At 42.4% G+C, this 21,323-nt stretch overlaps 1 protein-coding gene across 3 annotated transcripts in view; it reads right to left on the reverse strand.

The window, feature by feature from the left end:
• The window catches only part of TMEM128 (transmembrane protein 128), a 43,413-nt gene extending 22,796 nt beyond the window's left edge, over window positions 1-20,617 (reverse strand). For all 3 annotated transcript variants that reach the window (XM_033949237.1, XM_033949247.1, XM_033949227.1), the window contains exons 1-2: window positions 20,465-20,617; window positions 4,672-4,813 (exon numbers count right to left, since the gene is read on the reverse strand). In XM_033949237.1, coding sequence (XP_033805128.1) covers window positions 4,672-4,813; window positions 20,465-20,570 — 248 coding nt within the window. In that variant the 5' untranslated portion in view covers window positions 20,571-20,617. The remainder of the gene's footprint in view (window positions 1-4,671; window positions 4,814-20,464) is intronic.
• Between the last annotated feature and the right edge of the window lie 706 nt (window positions 20,618-21,323).

The following is a 21,323-nucleotide window of genomic DNA, read 5'->3' on the forward strand; positions in this document are numbered from 1 at the left end:
CATAGAAGGAATAGCAGGGCTCTTGGAAAATTCATCAATTTTAGCTGAGATAACTAAAAAAAAAAGGCATCTATGAAAAGCTGTGTCTTTAGTAATTTTCTAAACCTACCCTTTTCACAGCAGTTTCGTATCTGACCCACTAAGGAGTTCCATAACTTAACTCCTGCACAACAAAAAGTCCTTTTACCTGTCTCAACAAGTCTTGGGTTCACGGACGTCTTCAGTAAGGCCAAACTCTCAGAATGCAGAGATCTCATTGGTGTGTAGCTAAGTATATTACTTTTAAGCAATTCTGGGCTGTTACATGCCATATAAGAATTTATATTCATGCTAATGATTCCTCTTACTCCTATACCTCAATGTTTATTGCTTTAATACCCTTTTTTAATCTTCAGCTGTGCTCCACTACCCCCATGCACTAGAATGGCTACTGCCTTGATTGTAGTTGTTCAACTTGTTTGACTGCATTAGAAAAATACTTCTACCTTTAGTATGCAGCAGTGGTGGAAAACTAAATGTTTGTATCGCAGGTATGAGGGGTGGTCATCATGAAAATGAATTTTTGCGAGTGTTAACCATTGAACCAAGTTGGATGACTATGTTTCTGTTAATTTGTAAGGATAGGACTCAATGCCAATATTCTTTTTCTGTTTTGGCTTGTTTGTTGTTCCTTTTGAAACATTTCAAAGATATTTGAACTTAAGAAATTAGGGAAACTAACCAACTGGGTAACACCATAATGAATAATTTAAATTACCAATCTAGAAAACCAAAACCAAATTCAACTCAGAAAGAACACACTTATGACTTATCCCCACTCTCTGACTGTAAAAATTGTGAAGAAAAAAGAAAAGACCTCAGATTCCACAGCTCTCAACCATCACTATGCCAGCAGAGTGCTACAGGTGAGAGAGCCAATATAATCATATGTCAAGAAATCCTTATCAAATCAGTGAAATGCTTACCGTATTTTTCGCTCCATAATTCGCACCTGACCATAAGGCGCACCCTAGATTTAGAGGAGGAAGACAAAAAAACAAAACAAAACATTCTGAACCAAATTCTCCCTGCCAGGCTCTGTACCCAACCCCTTACTCCTTGTCAGGCTCTGCACCCTGTCCCCCCTCTGGTGCTCTAGAGGTAGGCTGGGACAGGGCACAGGGCGGACAGAGCACAGGGCAGGCAGGCAGGCCTAGTGACAGGCTGGCCTAGTGACAGGCAGGCAGGCCGGCTCCATACTCCCCACATACCCTAAATCATCCCCCCATACCCCCCACGTACCCCTCCGTACTTTAAATCATCCCCCCATACCCCATACGTACCCCCCAATATTTTTTTTAATCATACTCCCCTGTACCTTTAAAAATCCCTCCCTCCCTATATGACTCTCTTGGTATTTTAAACATCCCCCCCCACTCCACCCCACCACCGGTACCTTTTAAAATCCCTCCCTAGACAGCTTTTTTTTGTATTTTAAACATCCCCCACACCCCCAGTACCTTTTAAAATTCCTCCCTCGACGGCTGTCTTGCTATTTTAAACATCCCCCCCCCCCCCGGTAACTTTTAAAATCCCTTCCACACTTGCTAGCGGTCTCCTGTGCTTATTTCCCAGCCAGTGGCATGGAGGTCAAAAGAGCGCGGCGGTCAGGAACAAAGCTTTCCGCGCTCAGGCCCGCGCTATTTTCTGAATGGCTGTGATCAGTTCTCGCGGGGAGAGCTTTGCTCTTGAACGCCGCGCTCTTCTGACCTACGTGAAGGAGGCTATTAAAATTAAAGAACATCTTTTAGAAATTGTTTTTTTAATGATGCTCTCAATCATCAGTGCTGATTGAGCCAAATAAAAAAATTAGGTTAGGCATGCCAATCTAGGTGCCTAACTGCAGGCATCTTTTATTGAATCAGGGACTCAGTGTAGAAGAGTACACTGATTTTCTATGGAATACAAAACTTGTATTACACTAAGTACATAAACATGAACATTCAATTTTAAGCCATGGAAATTGTATAGATTTCCCCAGAAGCTAATTTCAATACACACCAAGTATATTTTCATAAGGATTGCCTTGCATTTCTATTTCAGTATTTTGCATATGGTTCATGCTAAGTTCTTATGTTGAAATATATTTATTAAAGTTTCAACAAAGTGCAAAGAAAAATCACACAACAAGCAAATCAAATACTCCTACATGTGCACAAACCAAACTTCCACCACCCCCCTCCCCTTTCCCCCACCTCAATAAAGTCAAAATTCTACAGTCCACCATGTGGCCATGGCTCCCCTCACAAATTCAATAATCTGCTGCGAGCCTGAGGAGTCAGGTCCATCCAGCAATGTTCTCAGATCCGACAGAAGCGGCGACCCGGTCCCAGGTCGAGATCACCAACTTGTCTCCATTCCAAAGAAGCATGCACAATCATTGAAGATCTCCATTGACTATAGGATGGTGGTTCCTGGGACAACCAGTTGGTCAAAATGGTTTTCTTTCCCAGAAGCACCGCCCTTGTCACAAAAGCTGTCATACCTTTCAATTTTGGCATTGTGATGTTATAATATCCAAATAGAGCTCTGGGCGTAGGAGACCAATGCCTATCCCAGAGAGAGGTGATATAGTTACCCAAGCTGTGCCAGAATTGAAGAATGCGAGGACAAGTCCAAAACATATGTCCCAAAGAAGCATGGGCCTGAGCACACTTAGGACAGTTATGGGTAGGGGTGATTCCCATCCGAGATGCCCGTTCAGGTGAAATGTAAAGCCACAGCACCATCTTCAATTGTAATTCCCAATGAAGAACATTAGAGCATTAATATTTTTCAGCACCTGTTGCACTTATCGTGCTGTCAAAGAACACTGTAGATCTTCCGCCCAAGACGCAGCCAAAACGTCCAGATTAGGTCCCGCTTGACAATCCCGAAGGCCAATTAAATGGAAACGAAGCAGTACCATCTGTTGAGCTGAGAGACTAAAAAGCTCAGAGAGTACTTCACGGCTGACCTCTGTTAAGTGTTCAGCAGGTAGAGAATGGACATAATGCCGTATCTGGTAGTAAGCAAAAATATTTGCAGCTGGAAGGTCAAACGTATGGCGTAAAGTGTCGAAGGACGCCAGCCTGCCATTCTCCGAAAAAAGTTAAAATAAAAATTGTAATCCTTGTACCGCCCATCGTTGAAATGTAGCGTTTTGTAGTCCAGGCAAAAAGTTAACATTGCCCTGAATGGGCAGGTCATAGAAACCACCGAGGACAGCTTAGCATTTTTACAAAGCCACCGCGCCACGTCCGCCGAGCAGGGGCAAAAATAGGGTAGCCTGCCACCACCTGGCGGAGTGTCGGCTCCGTAACATGTAACATATAACATATAACTGATATGATAAGGAGCCAACAAAGATAATTCCATTGGAGTAGCCGTAAAATAAGAGGTGCCTCTGAACCAGTCATTGATGTGCCTCATCTGGCATGCCAAGGCATACCAGCGAACATTCAACACGCCATAACCTCCCTTTTCCCTAGGCAGGCACATCCGTGGAAGTGTCATGCGAAGGCGTTTACCCCCCAATAGAAAACGTTGTAAACCTTTAGTGAGTTGAGCATTATGGACATGAGATAGTAACAAAGGGAGCACTGGAATCGATACAACCATTTGGGAAAAAGCACGTTATACAATGCCACACATCCCGCCACTGAAAGGGAAAATGTGGACCAAATTTGTAGCTTTTGTAAAGTATCCAGCATTAAGGGGGAAATATTACTTTTATAAAGTGTCCTGAGATCTCTAGGAATCCATACCCCCAAATATTTAATAGAGGCCGGGGCCCACGTAAAAGGAAAGTCCCCCACCCAAGACTGTTGCAGGGCAATCGGGCTAGCCAGAGCAGTGGATTTCTGGTAATTTAGGGAGAATCCCGAATAAAATCGGAACTCATCCAATGCTTGTAAGAGATGGGGGATAGAATAATCGGGCCTCGTTAAAGTAAATAACAAGTTGTCTGCAAACGCCAAAGCTTTTACGAAATGGTCCACGATTTCCACCCCCAGTATATCCCTGTCCTGGGAGACAGTTTGAAGAAAAGGTTCTAGATAAAGTAAAAGCAAAGGGGATAGGGGACAGCCCTGTCTAGTACCCCTCTCTATCAAAAAGGGGTCAGTGATGACATCGTTAACCAGGAAACGTGCCATAGGCTGCGTGTACAACGTCCGAAGCGCTTGAGCATACCAACCGTGTAATCCCATGAAAGCCAGCACCTCAAATAAATATGTCCAGTCTACTTGGTCAAAAGCATGTGCAGCATCTAAACTAACAACATAGGCGTGTTGAGCTTGCGTGTGTGCTAGTGTTAGTATCGCCTTACGACCTCTCACGAAACCCACCTATGCCAGCTCAATAAGATTAGGGAGGAGAGAAGCAAGTCAATCAGCCAGTATTTTAGACAAAATTTTAATATCCACATTTAGGTTCATGCTAAGTTCTTAAAATGTCTGCTTTTACACTCACTTGCCACTGTATCTGGACAGGATTAAGGCCACCCTGTGACTGAATACTCAGAATCAAGGAGTGCTTCTTACAGGCAAAGTGGTGGTTAAATTGTTTTTCAAAAAAAGATCCTACTGTCAATTTCTCCTTAGGCTAAAGCCAATGTTTTAAGCCCTAGAATTAAGGATAAAACTCTCTCACCTGCCTTCTTGTATGCATTCTTTCACAGCCTTAAAAAATTCAACATAATACGTCAGAACAATTGATGCCAAAATCCAGAACACAGAATGAACATTAACTCTAGGAAGTGGCTTCTCATTCTTCTTTCTGTCTTCTGTTACTTCTGTTTAGGAAAAACAAAAAGACCAGATTGGGACATTATAATGGGACTGAAGCATGTCCAACAACAAAGCACCATGCAATTAGAATAATATTTAGTTTACCCCTTCACTCACCTGTATGGGCCAGTCAGATTAATCATAGATTTTACACTCATCATATAAGAAAAGAATGGCTAGCAACATCAAAGGCTCAATGAAAATGTATGGTTAGAATCTGAATTTGAGAACAAAATTGCAAGATTTGCTTCCTTTTCCCTGGAAAATGTTCTTTATTCAAGTTTATATTAAGATTCTTATCTATCGTTCCTCTTATTACATTTTCATGTATCATTCAGTAATAAAATATTCAGCATGAGGTATACTTGTTTAGCAGTGATTCAAACTATTTGTCAGACTGCAAGCCCTCTCCCTCAATATTAGGTTCAGGTCATAAGTATTATATTGAGTTAGGTTATATCTTGGAGTAAGGGAGTCTGGAGGAAAACTCCTACACTAAGAAGACTAGAAATTGTGAGGTCATGTGAACCTCAGAATCTGGAGAGGGGAAAAAAGAGATTACTTACCCTGGTAAGCTCTTTTCCAGTAGATAGGCGAGACATTCTAGACCAGGGGTCTCAAAGTTCCTCCTTGAGGGCCGCAATCCAGTCGGGTTTTCAGGATTTCCCCAATGAATATGCATGAGATCTATGTGCATGCACTGCTTTCAATGCATATTCATTGGGGAAATCCTGAAAACCCGACAGGATTGCGGTCCTCAAGGAGAGACTTTGAGATCCCTGTTCTAGACAATAGAGTTATTTCCCCATACTCACATGCTCTGCAGAAGGAAATCACTCCAGATTTTTCACTCTGCCTCTATAGTAGTGCTGCCCAATTCATGATTCAAATCGATTTACCGATTCATTTCAGGTGACAAACAAACAAAAAAAATCGGCCTCCTGATTTGGCACTGACCCTCCCCTCTCGCCCCCTAAAGCAGGATCGGCAGCGCTGTCTCTTGCTGGCCAGCCACTGCCGCTCCTGCTTTAGAGGACAAGTGGGAGCGTCAGTGCTTCTGTCCGGCTTCCCCCCTGGCATCAGTTTACCTCAGTTCATCAGCCTGCATAAGATCGCTAGTGTTAGAGCGATCTTTGCAAGCTGCCATCGGGTCTTTGAGCTGCCTTCTCTGCCTCAGTCCCGCCCCTCCTCTGATATCAGAAAAACTTAATTATATTATAAAAATGGTGGACGTGCGAAGACCATGCTAAACAAATGATCAGTGAATACTTGTGTTTAAACAAGCTAGAAAGACACAAAGGGAACTATATAGGACAAAAAATGAATAGAGAATACATACCCTGGGGGTCCTATAAAGGTGAGTACGTGGGAAATAAAATAATATTGAATTTAAAATTGCAGGAGTTAAAACCATATATAATACTCTATACTACTGCCAAGTTTAAGATTGAGCATATTAGCAAAGCCATGTAGAATGTTTTAAAACCCAAAAACAGATACATATGATAGATGATAGAAACAGGGGGCCACGCAGTAAAAAAAGAGGGGGTGAGAGCTTCCAAAAAAGAGGCTAAATTGAAAAACTAACAGGTCAAAAGCCATACAAGTTAGTATACCCAGTGAACTGTGATTGAAAGAAAAATGGTGAGAAGACGCCACAGAAAAGTGATAGTGGGGGATGGGCTCAGAAAAGGAACCATGCTGCACATTACTAAATAACACTAAAAAAAAGGTAAGGGATATAAAAATACATAGCTGAATACTGCTAATTAAGAGAAAAAACCAAAAGAGGGTCATCCAGTAAACAGTATGGAAGACATCCAGTGAAAGTTAGAGGAAAGATGAAAGCTGAGAAAAACGAAATCTAGAAGAAATCAAAGACCCATGACATCCTTGAAAAGTGCAGTGTAAAAGAGCAGGAAAATCGAATCAAATAATCGATTCAATAGGCTGAATCGAATCAAAATTTTTTTCCCCCAAATCGGGCAGCACTACTCTGTAGTACTTCACTGATCAGTTTAGCGCCCTCTACAGTCAGTGCCCAAACACCGAGAGGCACTCACATGTGAAATAGAGGCACCTGTAATAACAGGCTAAACAAAGTGTTCTACTGAAAGGAATGAAACAGTACCATTAACTGCCAACAAGGGCTCCAAAGAAGCGCAGCACAACTCCCCAACAAAAGGAATATACTGTATATACAAATTCTTTCCAGTCCTCAAGGGCTGAGTGGCCTCCAAGAAGCAGCATGGAGAAGCATAGACAGACAAACTGTAAACAGGCGCAGAAAGGACAGGGCAGGGAGTCTGGAATGGCTCACCTAACTAATGGAAAAGAGTTTAACCAGGGTAAGTACATAATCTCTTTTTCCAGTGCAATAGGGGAGACATTCTAGACAATAGGTATGTACAAAAGCAGTCATCCCAAATAGCTAGGGTGGGCTTGCTGCATTGGTCCTTAAGAACAATGACCAGAAGGCCGACCTGCCTTGCAGCAACATCCATTCTGTAAAACATGACCAATGTGGGAAGAGAAGACCATGATGAAACCCCACAAATCTCAGGAGGAACAGATTTAGCTTTGGACCACGAAGAAGCCACACGCCTGATAGAAAGCACTTTGATAGAAAGAATGTAGATTGACAAAATGGTCCTACGGATCCATCTGGAAACTGTAGCCTTAGAAGCGGGAGCACCCCGTATAATCGAATGAGTCAGCATAAACAGATGGTCAGAGAGGCGAAATTCATTAGGGACCTCCAAATAACACAGGAGAACCCTGAATACGACCAGTTTCTTCAACAGGCGGTCCTGAGACAAGGAATCTGTCGGCAGAAAGACAGGCAAACACACTGCCCAATGAATATGAAAAGCCGAAACAACAGCCTAGAGCAGTGTTTTTCAACTTTTTTACACCCGTGGACCGGCAGAAATAAAAGAATTATTTTGTGGACCGGCAAACTACTAGGACTAAAATTTAAAAACCCCGTTTCCACCCATCTCCATGAGTTCGGTCTCCGCAAACCATCTGATCCCATCCGCACAAGCCTCAATTATGATTTTATATTGAATGTATTTTATTAAAGTATAAAAAGAAACTATATTCTGTACAATTGTCATTTTATAAATACAAATAATACAGAGCAAGGATCAACAAAACCCTGTCTCCCCTCCCCATACATCCCCTCTACTATCAAGAAAACTGAACAAGCCAAATTATTACAGAATGCTACACAGAAATATCATGCTAACAGAATACTGCAGTCACACATGACAGGAATAGTGTTAGGGGAATGCAACTAGGGCAACTGCCCCCTGGACAGAGAGCATCCTAAGCCAGCTGGAAGCTAAAGAAGCACTGCCTGGGCTTTGCAGTTCCCAGTTATGTCTAACACCAGCTCTAGCAGGATATATATTTCAAATCTGATATATTCTAATCACAAAATAGAAATAAAATTATTTTTTTCTACCTTTTGTCGTCTCTGGTTTCTGCTTTCATCTTCTTTTCACTCTCTTCCCTCCAGCGTCTGCCCTCTCTGTCTTTTCAATCCAGCATCTGCCCCTTCCATCCACTGTCTGCCCTCTCCCCCTTCCATATGGTATCGGTCTTCTTTCTATGCCCCTCTCCCCTTTCAATCCAGCCTGTGCCCCCCCCTCTCCTTTTTACATGATTCATTCCAGCTTCACTGCTCTCTTCATTTTTATCTCTCCTACACCAGATATAGCATCGTTGTCCCTCTCTGCTTATTTCTCTGCTGACCCCTTCCCATCAATTTCTCTACTTTCTCATGCCTGTCTCCCCCCCTTCCCCTCCTCTAATCTCCCTAACAGCTGTTTCCTTCCCTTTTTCCTTTTCCCTTCCCTCCTCTTCCTGTCCAGCAGTAACTATCTTCCCTTCCTCCCCTCCCAGCAGCATCTCTCCCTCCAGGTCCAGTAGCAGCTGTCCCTTTTTTTCTCTTGCCCAGCAGATTCCCAGACTCCTTTCCCTCCTCCCCTCCCAGCAGCATCTCTCCTTATCCTTCCCTCCAGGTCTAATAGCAGCTGTCCCTTTTTTCCCCCTTGCCCAGCAGCTTCCCAGACTCCTTTCCCTCCTCTCCTCCCAGCAGCATCTGTCCTTCTCCCTCTCCAGGTCCAGTAGCAGCTGTCCTTTTTTCCCCTTGCCCAGCAGCTTCCCAGCCTCCAATAGTGGCTTTCTCCCCTCCCAGCAGCTCTCCTTACTTGCCAGCGCAGCGATTCAGGAAGGCAGCCTTGGGTCCTTTGTTGGGTCGCACCGCCTCTGAGGAAAGAGGAAGTTGCATCATCAGAGGCGGCCGCAACTCAGCAAAAGCCCCAAGGCTGCCTTCCTGAATCGCTGCGCTGGTAAGAAGGGGGGCTGCAGAGAGGGGAGAAAGCTACTGTCGGAGGCGCTCCATGATCTCTCCGGCCCAGCTGAAAATAACTCAATCTCGCCGGCCCTGCGCAGACCAGAAGAAATTTCCTGCAGACCAACACCGGTCCATGGACCGGCGGTTGAAGAACAGTGGACTAGAGTGTCAAACCAAGCAGCGAAGCATCTGAACGAAGGCTAAAGGGAGCCTAAATAAAGCTAGACAGCACCAGGCTAAGGTCCAAGGCAGGGAGAGGATGGACAGCCAGCCATCTGACATGACAGACCCCCTGCAAGAATGGAGTGACATCAAGATGAGCCGCCACAGAGGACCAACTGTCCTGGGCTCTAAGTAAGAGAGCCTGGCAACCAGGACCCGCATAGAAGCCACCGTAAGGCCAGTATCTTTCCAGCGGGAAGAAAGGCAAGAATCAGCAAGATCAGAGCTGAATACAGATCCAACTGGACTTGGATGCACCAATATTGGAAGGCCTTCCATACCGTAGCGTACGCTGACCCCTGGACGACTTGACTGTAGAACATCTCATATGCCCATAGGTTGCGTACTCAAGAGCCATGTCGTAAGAGGCAAAGGCCCAAGAACTGGCATGGCAACTGGACCCTGCTTGAACGGGTCCAAAGAGCTCATCCCAAAGGCTAAGACTCACATGCCTGCATGATCAAGCTGAAACCACCAGCTTAATGTGGCCAGGATGAACCAGGATCCTCTGGACATGATTGACCAACCACCCAGGAGTAAAAACAGAAAGGAGAAAACTCCTGCTGCCAGCACTGCATCAAGCCCTCCACTTCCGGGCTCAGATCTTCTTATGGAATCATGAAGTGGCCATGAGATCGACACAAAGGCTCCCCTAGCACTCCACAATCATCTGAAATACCTGTGGGAACAGGATCCACTCACCCGGATCCAGAGACCGTCTGCTGAGGAGGTCTGCTTGCAAGTTATCCACTCAGCACTAGGAGAAAAAGAAGGTGGGTTTCCTGAGCCAGAGGAGTGCTTTCATGCCCCCCTGGCAATTGACATAGGCTACTGCCATCACATTGTCGGAGAAGACCCTGACTGCTAGGCCCTCCAAGGTCTTCAGAAATCTTATCAAGGCCAGATGAATGGCCTGGAGCATCAGTCAGTTGATAGACCACTTTCTCTGCGTCTGAAACCTCATCTGATCCAACCAAATGGCCCTGAGCTCCACCGGGCAGATGAACCACTTTCTCTGTGATTGTCCAACCTCTGAACAGGACGACTGTAATGAGCTCCCCAGCCCCAAAGGCTGGCATCTGAGCAGAATGCCCCTGCAGAGGGATTGTGGGCAAATCCACCAGTCTATGCTTGCTCGAGTTTGTAGAGGCCATGTCAGACAAATATGCAAGGCATCTCGGCATGGCGCCCAGCAAGAGAGTAAGGCAGGCTGAAGAGGATGCATGTGCACCCTCACTCAAGAAACTACATCCAGTGTGGCAACCACGAAACCTAGAACTTGAAGATAATCCACGCTGAAAGAACCAGCTGCTCCAAAAGTGCAGAAATCTGTACACATAGCTTCTGTTTGCAGACATGGCCCACAGCCGTACCAACAAGAACTCCCAAGCATGCCAATGACTGCATGGGCTGCAGAGGACTCATTTTGAGGATGACAATCCAGCCCAAGTCCTCCAGCACCTGAAGCACCTGCTCCACTGTGCAACGTCCCTCAGCCAATGAGGGAGCTCTGATCCACTAGTCATCTAGATAAGGGTGAAATTGAACACCTATCTTCCTCAGGTAAGCTGCCACCATCACCATCACCTTGGTGATGGTCCGAGGTGCTGTCACCAGCCCAAAGGGCAGGGCTGAGAACTGGTAAAGTTGCTCCAGAACATGAAACTGCAGAAATTTGCGGTGGGCCGAAAATATGGGAATGTGTAAGCATACCTCCGTAAGATCCAGAGGCCAGAAAGTCCCCCAGAGCCACTGCTGCAATGACCGACCACAGTCTCCATTCGACAGTAGGAACGTTTGAAAGCCAAGATCCAGAATAAGCCTCCAATCACTGGAGCCGTTCTTTGGCACGCTAAAGTATAGAGTATCTGCCTGAGCCCAAGAGGTCATACGACACTGGCTCTATAGCTTGAATATCCAGCAAGCACTGAACAGTAGCCTGGACTCTGAGCGCCTTGTCCCCTCAGAGGGGGGCGAGATTGAGACCGGCAGAGCCTATAGCAATTTGAAGAGAGAAGGCCCCCACGGCGTCTGGCTTCATTATTGCCAGGACCGGGATGGAACCAAATGCAGGACTGCTCACAACTTTGGATTTCCCACTGACTTTTCACTCGCCCCTTCTCCCGGCGGCCAGAAAAGAGCAGGGAGGACCGCTGTGGGCGCTGCCGAGAAGTCAGCAGCCTGCCTCCTATATCCTTTGTCTTCTTTCTGTTTTTACCCTATTTAATTTGGGGTTTTGTTTTTTTAAATTTAATTGTAAGCTGCTTAGATTTGCCTTCTGGTTTGCGGTATATTAGATAAATTGAATTTGAACTTGTCGGGCCTGCCCCTGACCAGCGACTCTATTCCCCACAGCCCGGTAGGCTTAAATTTTGATTTTTTTTTTTAAACTATGGTAGTAGACTCGAATATAAACCAAGACCCCCCCCATTTTTGGGTCCAAAAATCTTGGTTAATGCAGTAAGCTACATTTATTAACATGGCATCAGCTGCACACTACCTCCCAATAAGAAGCTATCTCCATGTTCACTTAAGATACGGTCCACAACCATTCAATACCCTCTTGTGGAGGTACCCTGCATTAGCCTACCGTCTGGCTGCCATGGGTAGGTCCACTCTTACTACTGGAAGCTAAGCAAGATCAGGCCTGTCTAATACCTGGATGGGGGACCACTGCGGAATACAGATGCTTTAGGCTGCAGGGCCCTATGTTGGGCAACAGAAGGCAAAGTACCACTCCTGTACTCTGCCTTTAAATATTACAGGGCGGATTCCTCACTGTACATGCAGCCATGAGTTGGTGGTCAACTGAGGCATACCCACACACCCTATGCATTAATTGCTAATGCAGCTTAGTAAACAGGCCTCTAAAAATATTGACACCATTAGTTCACACAAGAACTGCATTTACTTGTGATTTATCTGCTATCTTCAAGGGAGCAATAAGACTTTGAACAGCTCAGTTGTATACCTTGTTTATAAATCTGCGGTGGCTTCATATGCACAAGACTACAATTGTGTGGTTGGCCCAATCTGATGATGTCATTATACTCAAGTTCACTAAATAAATTTTACCAGCACTCAACTAACAGCATTTTGTTGCATAAATGACTATTCAACTGTATAAAAATTTTCAGAATGCCCCCTGACCCACCCATGCCCCTCCTGGTCACACCCCTATGGAATTCATACGCTCAGGGTTATAGAATAGCACACAAGATGGATGCTCAACCAAATCCAAATTAGTGCCAATTTTCAATAATGGATTAAGACAAATTATTTCATAATGGTTCATTTAGTTGAAGACATCTTGGCTCTGTGCCAATATTTAAGCACCATATACAGAACAAGGGGGACGATGCTATTCCTTCCTCTCTTCCTCTTCCTTCCAAACTGATCCTATAGGTTTACTTAGGGTCTAACCTAATTTAACTATGATCTGACTCTAAAGAGAGACTTCAGCAAAGTTTCTTAACCCTCTTGGGGGAGACACAACTACCTAGTCAGATTTTTAGGATTACCATAATGAATATGTATAAAATAAATTTATATGTACTGGAGGCCAATTAAGTACAAATGTATGTCACAAGTTAATTGTGGCAAGCTTGAAAACCTACCTAGCTAAGAGGAGGATTTAGTTTTTCATTCAAAACAGTTAGGTTCTGGAACTTGTTGTCAGAGGATGTGGTAACAGCAATTAGCTTAGGTGGGTTTAAGAAAGGTTTAGACAAGTTCCTAGAGGAAAAATCCATATTCTGCTATTGATACAGACACGGGGGAAGCCATCGCTTGCCCTGAGATTGGTGACATGGAATAATGCTATTTGGATTTCTGCCAGGTACTTGTGACCCAGATTGGGCACTGTGGAAACAGGATACTGGGCTTGAAAGACTATTGGTCTGACCCAGTACGGCTATTATGTGTGCAGGCAGGAGAGGACATAAGAACATAAAAATAAGAATTGCCATACTGGGACAGACCAAAAGTCCATCAAGCCCAGTATCCTGTTTCCAACATTGGCCAACCCAGGTCCCAAGTACCTAACAAGATCCCAAGCAGTAAAACAGATTTTATGCTAGTTATCCTAAGAATAAGCAGTAGATTTCCCCAAGCCATCTCAATAATGGCCTATGGACTTCTCTTTTAGGAAATTATCCAAACCTTTTTTAAAACCCACTGTTAACTGATTTCACCACATTCTCTAGCAACGAAGTCCCAGAGTTTAATTACATGTTATGTGAAGAAACATTTTCTCCGGTTTATTTTAAATCTACTACTTAGTAGCTCCATCACATGCCTGGTCCTAGTATTTTTGGAAAGAGTAAACAAGCGATTCACATATAATTTTTCTACTCCACTCAGTATTTTATTGACCTCTAGCATATCACCTGAGCTGTCTCTCCTCCAAGCTGAAGAGCCCTAGCCTCTTTAGCTTTTCCTCATAGAGAAATCATCCCATCCCTTTTATCATTTATAGCACCCTTCTTTATACCTTTCCTAATTCGCTATATCTTTTATGAGATAAGTGACCAGAATTGCACACAGTATTCGAGGTGCAGCTGTACCATAGAGCGATACAAGGGCATTCTAACATTTTCATCTTTGTTTTCCATTCCTTTCTTGAAAATTCCTAACATTCTATTTGCTTTCTTAGATGCCATATTGAGCTTAGAATTTTAACATATCCTCAACAATGACACCTAGATCCTTTTTCTGGGCAGTGACTCCTAATGTGGAACCCTGCATCACATAGCTATAGTTCGGGTTCCTCTCTTCTACATGAAGCACTTTGCACTTGCTCAATTAAACATCAACTGTCATTTTAATGCCCAGTCTCCCAAGGTCCTCTTGCAATTTAACAACTTTGTGTCATCAGCAAATTAAATTACCTCACTAGTTATTCCCATCTCTAGATCATTGATAAGTAAGTTAAAAAGCAGCGATCCCAGCACAGAGTCATTGGGAAACCCACTAATTACCCTTCTCCATTGAGAATATTACTACTACTATTCATTCAGCCGTGTCCAATCCTTGGATAATCTGTAGGCCAGTCCTCCCCATGCTTCTGTTTTCCACAGCTTCTTTCAATTGTTTGTTCATTCCCGTGTCATTTTTGATGGTATCCAGACAATGGACATTTGGTCTCCCCTGCTTCATTTTACCACTGACCATTCTGAGTACCACCTCCTTTTCTAGTGAATTTACCATCACATGTCCAAAATAGGTCAGTTTATGTCTGGTAATCTTGCCTTCCAGGGACAACTCTGGGTTTATATGATCAAGAACATCTTTGTTGGTGATCCAAGCTGTCCATGAGATTCGTAGAAGTCTTCTTCAGCATCATAGCTCAAAGATGTCAATTTTTCTTCCATCTGCTTTCGTGAGTACCCATATCTCGCAGCCATATGTCACGACTGGGAACAATGGCAGTGATCATTCTTTGTTTGATGGTGACCGACACGTCCTTGCACTTCCATATTTGGTCCATGTTCACCATGGCTACACACCCCAGTGCTAATTGATGCTTGATTTCTGCTGTAGAGCCGCCACTGTGATCAATGAGGAACCCAAGGAAAACTAAGTTGTCAACCACTTATATTTCTTCACTGTTGATCTTTATGTGGACTTTCTTGTTGGCAGTAGTCATGATTTTGGTCCTCTTGATGTTCAGGTAAAGTCCCTTCTTCTTACTTTTTTCTTTCAATTTCAGGATCAACTTCTTGAGGTCCTTTTCATTCTCTGCCAACAGGGTAGTATCATCTGCGTATCTCAGATTGTTGATGGTTCTTCCAACTATTTTCAACCCAAAACTTGAATCATCTAAGTCCAGCTGCCTCATAGCCATCTCAAAGTGCCAGGAGGGTGGCAACTCATGACTTACCAACTGCAGTGGTAGTGTGGCTAAGTGCTATGAGTTGGGGAAAGACCTGGTGACCTACCCCATAAAACTTTCACCATGAAACTCTATGGATCAGAATCAATAGGCTCCATTGAGAATATTCATCATTTAAACCTACTGTTTTTTTTTCAACCAGTTCTTAATCCATAATAGGACATTACCTCCTATCCCAAGTCTTTCTAATTTCCTCAGAAGCCTTCCATGAGGTACTTTGTCAAATGCCTTTTAAAAATCCAAATACACAATATCAACCGGCTCACTTTTATCCACATGGTCATTCACCCCTTCAAAGAAATGCAGATTGGCGAGGCAAGATTTCCCTTGGAAATCCATGTTGGTTTTCTCTCATTAATCCATGCTTATGTCTGATATTTTGTTCTTTATAATAGTCTCTACCATTTTGTCTGGCACTGACATCAGACTCACAGGTCTATAATTTCTCAGATCACCTCTGGAACCATTCTTCAAAATCAGCATCACGTTGGCCACCCTCCAGACTTTTGGTATTATGCTGGATTTTAAAGAAAAATTATATATTACTAACAGCCCTGCAAGTTCACTTTTCAATTCTATCAGCACTCTGGGATTCATACCATTCAGTACAGGCGTTCTGCTACTGTTCAATTTGACAAATTGACCCATTACATCTTCCAGTGTTACAAAGATTTGAGTTTCTCTGGTTCATCAGACTTGAATACCATTTCTAGAACTAGTAATTCCCCCAAATCTTCCTCAAAGACTAAAGCAAAGAATTCATTTAATCTCTTCGCTATGGCCTTGTCTTTCCCGAGAGCCCCTTTTATCCCTTGGTTGTCTAGCGGTTCAACTAATTCTCTTCCTGGGCTTCTTACTTTTAATATACCTAAAAAAGTTTTTACTGTGTTTTTGCTTCCACTGCAATCTTCTTTTCAAGGTTTCTCTTTTTGAATTGGTATTCCTTGTGTTTACAAATATTTTCAGTTGGATTCTCCTTCCACTTTCTGAAGGATTCTCTTTTAGCTCTAATAGCTTCCTTCACCTCACTCGCTAACCATGCCAGCTGCTGTTTGGTCTTCCTTCTTCTTTTTTTAATACCTGAAATATATCTAGTCTAGGCTTCCAGGATGGTATTTTTGAATAACCCCAAAATAATAGAAATCGCAGCTATAAATACAAAATATATACAGTCAAACCTTGGTTTGCAAGTAATGCGGCTTGCGAGTGTTTTGCAAGACGAGCAAAACATTCTCGCAAATCTTGTCTCGCAAACCGAGCATTGACTCAATTTGTGAGCACACCCCCCACCCCCTGCAAACCAGCACTGCCCGCCCGAACAGCATTCAGTCTTACCCCATCTGGCACCGGCACACAGCCCACAGGACGTGCTGGTGAAAAGAGGTCCAGGCAAGAGGCAGGAACTTCTTTCACCGGCATGTCCTGTAGGTTGCGTGCCGGTGTCAGATGGGGTAAGACTGAATGCTGTTCGGGCGAGAGTAAATTGGTTTACGAGCATGCTTCTGGAACAAATTATGTTCGTAAACCAAGGGGTGTATGTGTGTATGTATATATATATATATATATATATATATATATATATATATATATATATATATATATATATATGTAATAACTTCTAAAATGTGTTGATAGTGCTCAGTAAAACACTACTTAATACTGGCAACAGTATATAATAAGCAGCATACCAGACATCATCACACCCATCCTATCTCCTGTTTAGAAATTTCAAATACTTGATTTATGTAAATTACTTATCTCAGGTGGTATGTAGCTTTGATGTCTTAGTAGAAGATCACTAATCGTTCTGCAGTTGTCCGGTAGCAAACAAATATCTTTCCCCTTAATCAATCCCAGTGTTCAAGTGGTGTATAGTGTCCAACAAAATAAGTGAAAAAAATTTTTAAGTAAATTCAAACAAACTCAAAATAATAGTATTCCAATCCTCCTCTTTAGCATGAAAATATTCACGTCCACAACACAAATCGTGTTTCGCTTAGCGTTATCAAGAAGAACTCATGTTTGTTCTCACAGAAAAACGTCCCAACAGAAAGAGACTTACATCACTGCAACTATCAACACATTTTAGGAGTTATTACTTATATATATATATATATATATATATATATGTATATATATATATATATATGTATATTGTATTTATAGCTGCATTTCTATTATTTTTATTGATTATAGGAAAAATCAGGATTTTTGTATCATTTCTCCCATTTATTTATAATTTTTGAATAACCACCACGCCTGATATAAATTTTTGACCCTTGCAGCTACTCTTCAGTTTCTTTTTTACCATTCTCCTCATGTTATCAAAGTCTCCTTTTTTTAAAGTTAAATGCAATTCTATTGGATTTCCTGTGTGAATTTATTCCAGGGATTATATCAAATCTGATCATATTATGGATCACCAATATCAAGCAGTCCCAGCACCATCATTTCCCTGTACCAATTCATGTGTTCCAGTAAGACTGAGGACTGAGAAGCCTTGGGCTAGAGAACAATCTAAAATTTTAGTTGGGCATTCAGCCATTGGGTTCCTGTATTGTTAATTATTTGCTGTCCACATTTGCTGTCATAGTTTTCCAGTGCTGTTTTCTCTGCTGGCTATGTTTTTTATGCTTGTTTTGATCCTGGTTGTAACAATTAAAATATATATATATATTTTTGCTTTATTTGTAATATTTAAGGATTTTATTTAAAGTATATTTATTGTAATTAAAAATATGAGTGCTACTCAGCAATACTATCTAGAGAGGACTAGATAATCAGCTAAAGCTATTGATTCATAGCTGTAATTCTGCATAATTTCAACATTTCATTGCCTTGTCAGATTATTTTGATGTTGACTAATATAATTTATGATTCATGTACTTAATTAAGGGCCTCGTTTATGAAACTGCATTAACACGTGCCACTTGGCAAAAGCCCCAAAGCCCTTTAAATCCCTATGGGCTTTGGGACATTTACCACAGCAGCCTGCACTTATTGGTTTCATAAGAGAGTACCTAAGATTTTTTTTTTTTTTTTTTAATATAACGTATTTGTAACTGCTCATGTTGGTGGTTTTCTTTTAATGGATTAATTTAAGAGAAAAGCAGTAAATCATATGTGGTGGAATTTTATTTTATCTTATTCCTTTTATCACTGCCGCTAGATAAAGGCAATTTTGGAGTACTTGTTATAGTTGTCTTAAAATACTGAATTTGTGTTGATATTTTCCTTCATTGTTTCACACCTGAAAGACAGGTTAAAAATTGTAATCAATAACTAGATAACAAGCTTTAGGTACTACACAGATTCCTTTTTTCCAGAAAGCATCAAAATCATATGCATTTCCTCTAATAATTTATTAAAAGTACCTATTAGCATTTTGTAACAAACTTGTGCCATAGTAATATTATATACAATAAACATTTTAATTATCATGTTGATCAATTGAAGGTATTATAAGTTCAACTGTAGAAAGATCCCTTCTGAGTTACTTGCAGTCTCCAGATTCTGAGAGCCATAACTTAATAGCCAATGACTGAACTTAGTAGCCAATGAGACCCCTCACACAAGTCCCCCTACTGAAGTCTACCACAGTTCTTGAAGTCTAGTTATTGTTTTCCCATTCTGGCCCAAATTCTGTATACGGCATCTTAAATTGCACATGCAAATCAGTGCACACAGCTGACTTGCACACACAACTTATTTAACAAACCAAATGGCACCGATAGCTGCTAATTAGTGCCAATTAGCATCAATTAGTTGGTATTAATTAGGTTACACACACAATTTTATAGGCACATGCTATAAAGTGATGTGCATCACTTCTAAAGTGTGAATCAAAAGGGTGTGTGGTTGGGGAGGCTAATTCAGAGATCATGCACATTCCTAAAAGTTAGGCGCACTTTTCTAGAATACACCCAATCCATGCAGAACTTAGGTTCAAGTAATTAGACCGGGTTTCCTTGGTCTAAATGAGTGTGCCAAAATGTTATGCCATGTATGGCTGCTAAGCTCAATTCTATAAATAGCAGGTGCCTTTTACAGAATCACGCTAAGCATCATCCTGATTGGTGCCAATTTTTTAGGCATATAAAAAATTGAGCCTCTGTGTGTAAAGTTGAACAAAAATTATCTAGGTACATAGCTTTTTAAAACTCCTCCTAAGCTTGTCAAACAACCTCAACTGAGCATTTTCAAACAGAGGCTTCAGCAACCTCTTCAGATTACACCCAAAATGCATGACTACTACTATCTATCATTTCTATAGTGCTGAGAGACATACAAAGTGCTGTATATTTAACATGCAACAGATGGTCCCTGCTCAGAAGAGCTTACAATCTAATTTGAACAGACATGACATACAGGGTTGTGGAGTTTCTTGCAGAGAGAATGATAGTTTGGACATAGATATCATAGGGTGAGTGGGAATTAGGAGGTCAAAACAGCCTTGAAAATATGGGCTTTTAGCTTGGATTTGAATACTGATAGAGATAGAGCTTGACATATTGACTCAGGCAGTCTATTCCAGGCATACAGCACAGCAAGACAGAAGTGACAGATTCTGCAGTTGGCAATACAGCAGGGTACGGATAAGAGGGACTTACCCGAAAAACTCAGTTCAGGGGATGGGCAGCATAGGGGGAGATAGATAAGAAGTGATATGGGGGAGGGGCTGAAACGTGAATGCGTTCGCAAGTCAATAATACCAGTTTGAACTGTATACGGAAATGGATGGGAAGTCAATGAAGTGACTTGAGGACGGGGTAACGCCAGTATGGTGGCTCTAACAGAATATTTTGACAACTAAGAATCTAGTTTTCTCTTCCTTTGAAATTTGATAAAAGGCAAACGTCAAAGAAAAATGATTCAATCAGCTTGTGCTTTCAGGTACACTGCAAAAACTTTTTTTTAAAAAAATCCCCTAAAACATTGTCTAAATCATTATGCGTAAAGATTTAACAAGGAAAACATCATGGGAGACGCCAATCCCCCAACAAAGCCATTGTTTACGATACAGGTAAAAAGGAAATAAAGTAGGTTCCACGCACACTCTCCAAACTTTGCTATTTATCACATGTCCTAGTACAGAGTGGCACAACCCAGTGGCTGAGCGACGCCCTAGCGAGCAAACCCTCTGCCCCCGCCTACACAGCACTACGCTTTCTCACGCACCGTACTCGCTATCGGCGCTGCTAGTAGCCCTCAACAGAGCCTCGGCCTCTTGCCGAAAGCGGCGCCGGACCCGCTCTAACTCCCCATTCTGCGCCCAAACAGCCATTGCAGCCCTCGAAAACCGGAAGCAGAAGATGCAACTGCTCTTCCCGCCCCTCCGGGCCGTTTTCAGCCAATCACAGGTGAATGACGCAAACGGCCACCGCCATTGACTGTTTAAGGGGGAAGGGGATGCGCGCGCTCTTATCAGTGTGAACCAGGATCCTCGATTCAAGAAACGAGGGCTGGCTAAAGTGAGTGGAAGGAAAGCGGGAGTATAGTAAGCCAGCTGTGTTAAATGAATTAGGAACAGCAGCGAGTTTGGATGGACTAGTTTTTGACATCTCATCAGTGACTAATTCTCAGTTTTTGTTTGTTCTAGGAAATAAAAGAAAGAAAGATGACAACTTTTTTTTATTGAACTAACAATACATTTTGTGATGAGCTTTGGACAGTAACCCTTTTTCAGATCATGTCACTCCACTCCTTAAATCACTTTACTGGCTCCCTATCCGCCTTCCCATACAGTTCAAGCTCCTATTGTTGACCTATAAGTGTGTTCATTCTGCTGCTCCTCAATATCTCTTCTCTCTCCTTATACACCTCCCAGAGAAATCCATTCCTCAGATAAGTTGCCCTTAACTGCACCCTTCTCCACTGCCAATTCCAGCCTTTGTTCCTTTCATCTAGCTGCCGCCTAAGCCTAGAATAAATTACCCAAGTTTGTCCACCAAGCTCTTTTCCTTCCCTTGTTTAAAAGCAGACTGAAACTCATCTTTTTGATATAGCCTTCAATCCATAATCCTTCTAACCACCAACC

The sequence above is a fragment of the Geotrypetes seraphini genome, chromosome 1, assembly GCF_902459505.1.
Source record: "Geotrypetes seraphini chromosome 1, aGeoSer1.1, whole genome shotgun sequence".
Lineage (NCBI taxonomy): Eukaryota > Metazoa > Chordata > Amphibia > Gymnophiona > Dermophiidae > Geotrypetes > Geotrypetes seraphini.